Source organism: Microtus ochrogaster, unplaced genomic scaffold (assembly GCF_000317375.1).
Source record: "Microtus ochrogaster isolate Prairie Vole_2 unplaced genomic scaffold, MicOch1.0 UNK155, whole genome shotgun sequence".
NCBI lineage: Eukaryota > Metazoa > Chordata > Mammalia > Rodentia > Cricetidae > Microtus > Microtus ochrogaster.
Window position 1 is genome coordinate 306,427 of NW_004949253.1, and position 4,896 is coordinate 311,322.

Sequence of the window (4,896 nt, forward strand, 5' to 3'; positions counted from 1 at the left end):
TCATGGCAGGAAGAATGTCAGCATGCAGGAAGTCATGGTGCTGGAGGAATAGCTGAGAGTCCAACATCTTCCAAGGAACAAGAAGTCAACTGACAGAGTGGGCAGCATCCTGATCATAGAAAACCTCAATGCCTGCCCTCCACAGTGACACATTTCTTCCAATCAGGCCGTGTACTCTCCACCAATGCCACACATCTTAAAAGTGCCACTCCCTTTTATATTCTGTGGGCCAATTTCATTCAAACTCCCACATGTGTTTGTGTCCATATCCCCTACTCTCTTATTCCTCAGGTTTCTCTTTTTTCATGAGACTCTCGAGAAGTTAGTCACTGGGAAAACAGCATTTGCAAAGGGAATTCATTCATGGTACAGTCACACGTTATTTATTATTATCTTGTATTTGATAGCTGTATTTTTATTCTTAAGGGTTTATTTAATCATTTGATTAATTATGTAAAGTGGATAGATGTATACTCACTTAATGGGTCATATAGAATTAACAGTAACAGCCTATCCACTTGTGTGGTGGTCAGATTCTTTTTATATGATATAGACTAGGGTTATCATGAAAAAAGGAACCTTATTTAGAAAAAAATACCCCCATTAGATTGATCTTCAGACAAGACTAATATCATTTTCTTGATTAATGACTGATGCAGGAGGGCCCAGACAAATGTAGATGTTGCCATCCGTTCGCAAGTGTTCCTGCATTTTATAAGGAAGCAGACTTCACAGTCATGGAAAACAAGCCTATGTGTCTATCTATCTGTCTGTCTGTCTGTCTGTCTGTATGTCTGTCTGTCTGTCTGTCTATCTGTCTATATCTGTCTATCTGTCTATCTATCTATCTATCTATCTATCTATCTATCTATCTATCATCTATCTATCTACCTACCTACCTACCTACCTACCTACCTATCTATCTACTTACTTAATTTTTGTTTTTCAAGACATGATTTCTCTGTAGCTTTGGGGCCTGTTCTGGAACTAGCTCTTGTAGATCAGGCTAGCCTCGAATTTACAGAGATCCACCTGGTTCTGCCTCCTGGGTGCTGGGATTAAAGGCATGAATTGAGGTTATTTGAGGTCTCTGATTCAGTTCCTACCTTTTTGTTTCTTAGGTCTTGATTTCATGTCCTAATTTTCCTCCATGATAGTCTGTAATATTTAAGATTACACAAACACTGTCCTTTCTATATTGCTAACGACATCAATAGGTAACAGACTGGGTAAGTTTAAAATTTTTTCTGGTGAGAGAATGGGCGTGGGGATGATGGCAGTATGCACAACTGCAACCATAGTCACATATACAGTTACACTGTTAGGTATAGCCACATTTCACAACAGACACATTCACACTCACACAGAGTCACACTTACAAACACAGTCACAAATATAATTACACTCCAATGGTAACATTTAATGGTGTAATCACATACACACAAATACACACACACAGAGACACCACCACCACTACCACTACCTTCTCCAACACCTCCACCACTACCACATCCACATGTAGAAATATTCATTTATAGCAGAGCTTCTCCAACACCTCCACCACTACCACATCCACATGTAGAAATATTCATTTATAGCAGAGGGGCTGAATTTCTTTCTTCCTGTCCTTTACACAGGGCCACTCTGGTTGGCTTGGGCTCAGTATGTAGACCAAGCTGATATTGAACCATGAAAGAATCTCTTGCTACTATCTGCTCTGTGATAGAATCAAAGGTTTTCAATCCCAACCATCTCATACAGAGTTCTTTAAAAATTGAAATATTTTTTTCATATAATGAATTCTGATCATTATGTTCTTCCCTCATATCTTCCCATATCTTTCCTCTTATCATTGGTTACAGTCAACTAATTCTTTTGGGTTTAAGATCCATTTCTGTAGTTGTTAGAATGTTAAGTTCACACTACATCTTTTGCCCATAAGCCCTGGTCAAAGTAAAGCATCCCAATCAGAGCATGGAGGGCAGAACAGTGTGTGCTCATGAGAACATCACCTGTCCTCTGGGTTCCTAGAGCAATCTGTTAACCTCCTGACTCAGAACTTAGAGAAGTGAGAGAAAGGACTTTTTCTTGGAAACAAAAATTAAACTATTCTCTTGGATGACAGAGACCATAACCTGTAACAGGGTGAGGAGTCAACAACAGTATTTATTCAATACAAGAAATATAATTATTAAAAATTACCATTTGAATCAAGATCTAATATAAATTACACACAGACTAGACTATTGGGCTAAATCACAGAACTGGATGAGAACTTTAAAAAAATACACTTTTTAAATTAGGGGTATTTACTTCTGTGTGGGTAGTGTAGTGTTCATGGACACAAACAGATGGCACAGAGTCCTCTAAACTCACATGTGGTTCTGAGCGGCCTGTGTCTTCTAGGTTTTACAATCTTTTTTGGCTCCTTAAGGAACTGATGCAGGTCAAAAGACAAGATCACTCTAGCTCAGTGTGATGATCTGCATTTTGTTCAGGTAAAGGGCATCCTAAATTTAAAAAGAAACTACAACGGGGCTGTAAAAATCAAGTTTTTGACACACAAGAACCTTTCAGTTGGTTCTAAACGCAGCACTCAGAATCCATAACTAAAAAAATAATAATAAACAAATGTGTGTGGCAGCAAACCAGGTATACTGTATAGGGAATGGGGAGACTGAACAACCACTGGAACTCATTGAAACATCAGATAATCCAGTCTTTGAGATTCAGGTCCACAGATAGAATTTGTCTTAAAACAAGTGGTGCGGATTGCTAGAGAAATGCATCATACGTCAGCACACACACACACACACACACACACACACACACACACAGTAGTAAGAAAGAAAGAGGGAGAGGGAGAGAGACTGAGACAGAGGTAGGTAGAGAGAGTAACAGGGAGGAACACTGTAATAAATAAACACACACAGTACAAGAGGAAAAAAAATTCGAATAAACATTTGGATGCACAAGGATTACTACACACTATAACTGTAGAGAAAAACACTAAGTGTGATATGGAGAGGCAGTGCAGACACAAAGAAGTCTAGTCTGCCATGCTTCTCTAAGCAGGCTCTCCTGTGACCCAGATTTCTAAGTGCTCTCAGCCCCCCCTGCTGGTCCAGTGTTCCCTATGGGGAGGTTTGTGTCTGAGCTTACAGTAGCATTCACTCACTGTGTCTCTTGCACAGTAATACATGGCTGAATCCTCTGACCTCAGACTGTTCATTTCCAGGTACAGAGTGTTCTTGGCATTGTCTCTGGAGATTGTGAACCGGCCTTTCACAGCATCAGTATAGTATACATTACTTCTAATGTATGCGACCCACTCTAACCCCTTCCCTGGAGCCTGGCGGACCCAGTTCATTGGGTAACTACTGAGGGTGAATTCTGAGGCTGTACAGGAGAGTTTCAGGGATTTTCCAGGCTGCACTAAGCCTCCACCAGACTCCAACAACTGCACATCACACTGGATACCTGTAAACAGAAAGAATTCATGTTAGAAAATTGACATAGAATTTTTTTTTCTTTCTCATGTCCGCACAATACACAGCATCTCATATTTTTGAATTACCTTTTAAAATAAGGACAAAGAAAACCAATATGAGCCCTAAGTCCATGGTATGTGGTCTGTGTTCAGTACTGACCCTTTACAGAGAGGACTTGGGAATCCAAGGCTTGTCTCCTCTGCCAGAGCTGCAGGGTCAGGACAGGGCTTGTTTTTATGTGCAAAAGATGCCTTATTTGCATATCTTCTTGCCATAGCAGAATCTGTAATTGGATTTGGGCAGAAGGCAGTAGTCAGAGCAGATATAAGACATCATATACACAGGTGAGTGTTATGGAAACTGAAGCATTAATGTAGCTCTCTGTAAACATTTTCCTTGTTAGGGATTCACTACACTGTATTAGTTCCCTTTTCACCATGTGCATGGAAAGTGCTGTGTTTCCACACTGTCATGTCTCTTTAGGATCAATGTGAAGTTTAAAAGCTCCACACACAGCTATGTATATAGATATTAGCTCTGTCTGTCTTGCTGTCTCTGCTGTAAATGGATTCTTCCTGAGGTGAATGCTGATGGGATCACTTATAACTTTTCTGAATTTTAATCTGTTCTGAGAGGTGCTGTCATATGCCCCAAGGAATTTTGCAAATGATACATTCATTGTTCTGTCTGTCTTCTTCTCAGTGATTGTCATGGAGACATATTTGTATTTACATCACTTACTTGTTTGCGTCATGAAATTTTCCCGATGATCACTTTGTTTCCCCCAATCTGCATTTCCCACCTCAATACCAGCCATCACATGGCTGGCTTCATGTTGTCTTAGGTCACTTTTATTTCTCCATATTTATATTTTTATCATAATGGGAACATTTAATAAGTGTTTATAACCAAACACAAAACTTTTGCATCAATTTTGTGTTTTCAGATGGCTTTGTTTTTATTTTCCCAAATTCTCATGCTTTGCTTTCTATCACTCAGTTCCTTTTTCTCACTACACCCAACTTTTCCTTTGAAAACTCCTGTATAACCTGTGCATTTTCCCTCTTGTCCTTCACTTAAGATTTCTTTAACCCCAAATAGGGCCAATTCAGCCAAAACCCTGGAAGATGGGGCTGAAAATTCCTTGGTTCTACTTCTTACTGAGGAGCAGTTGGAAATATATTTTTCAGGATAAGGGATATATTCACTCGTTTTTGAGGCAGATTGTTCAGTTTTATGAAAACACAGCTCTTGGAGGTATAGTGATATTTTATTTGTTATCTAACAAATAAAGCTTTCTGAAGACCATAGTTCAGAGCTAAGTCACTAGATAGCCATAGATGTCAGGCAATGGTGGCACAAAACTTTAATTCCAGTACTTGAAAGAAAGAAGTTGATGGATCTC

General features: G+C 39.4%; 1 gene segment (V, D, J or C); it reads right to left on the bottom strand.

Moving 5' to 3' along the window:
* Positions 1-1,173: 1,173 nt before the first annotated feature.
* Positions 1,174-3,638, bottom strand: LOC101987961. The segment is given in 3 exon segments: positions 1,174-1,289; positions 3,163-3,480; positions 3,578-3,638. Coding segments are annotated over 3 exon segments (480 nt in total).
* Between the last annotated feature and the right edge of the window lie 1,258 nt (positions 3,639-4,896).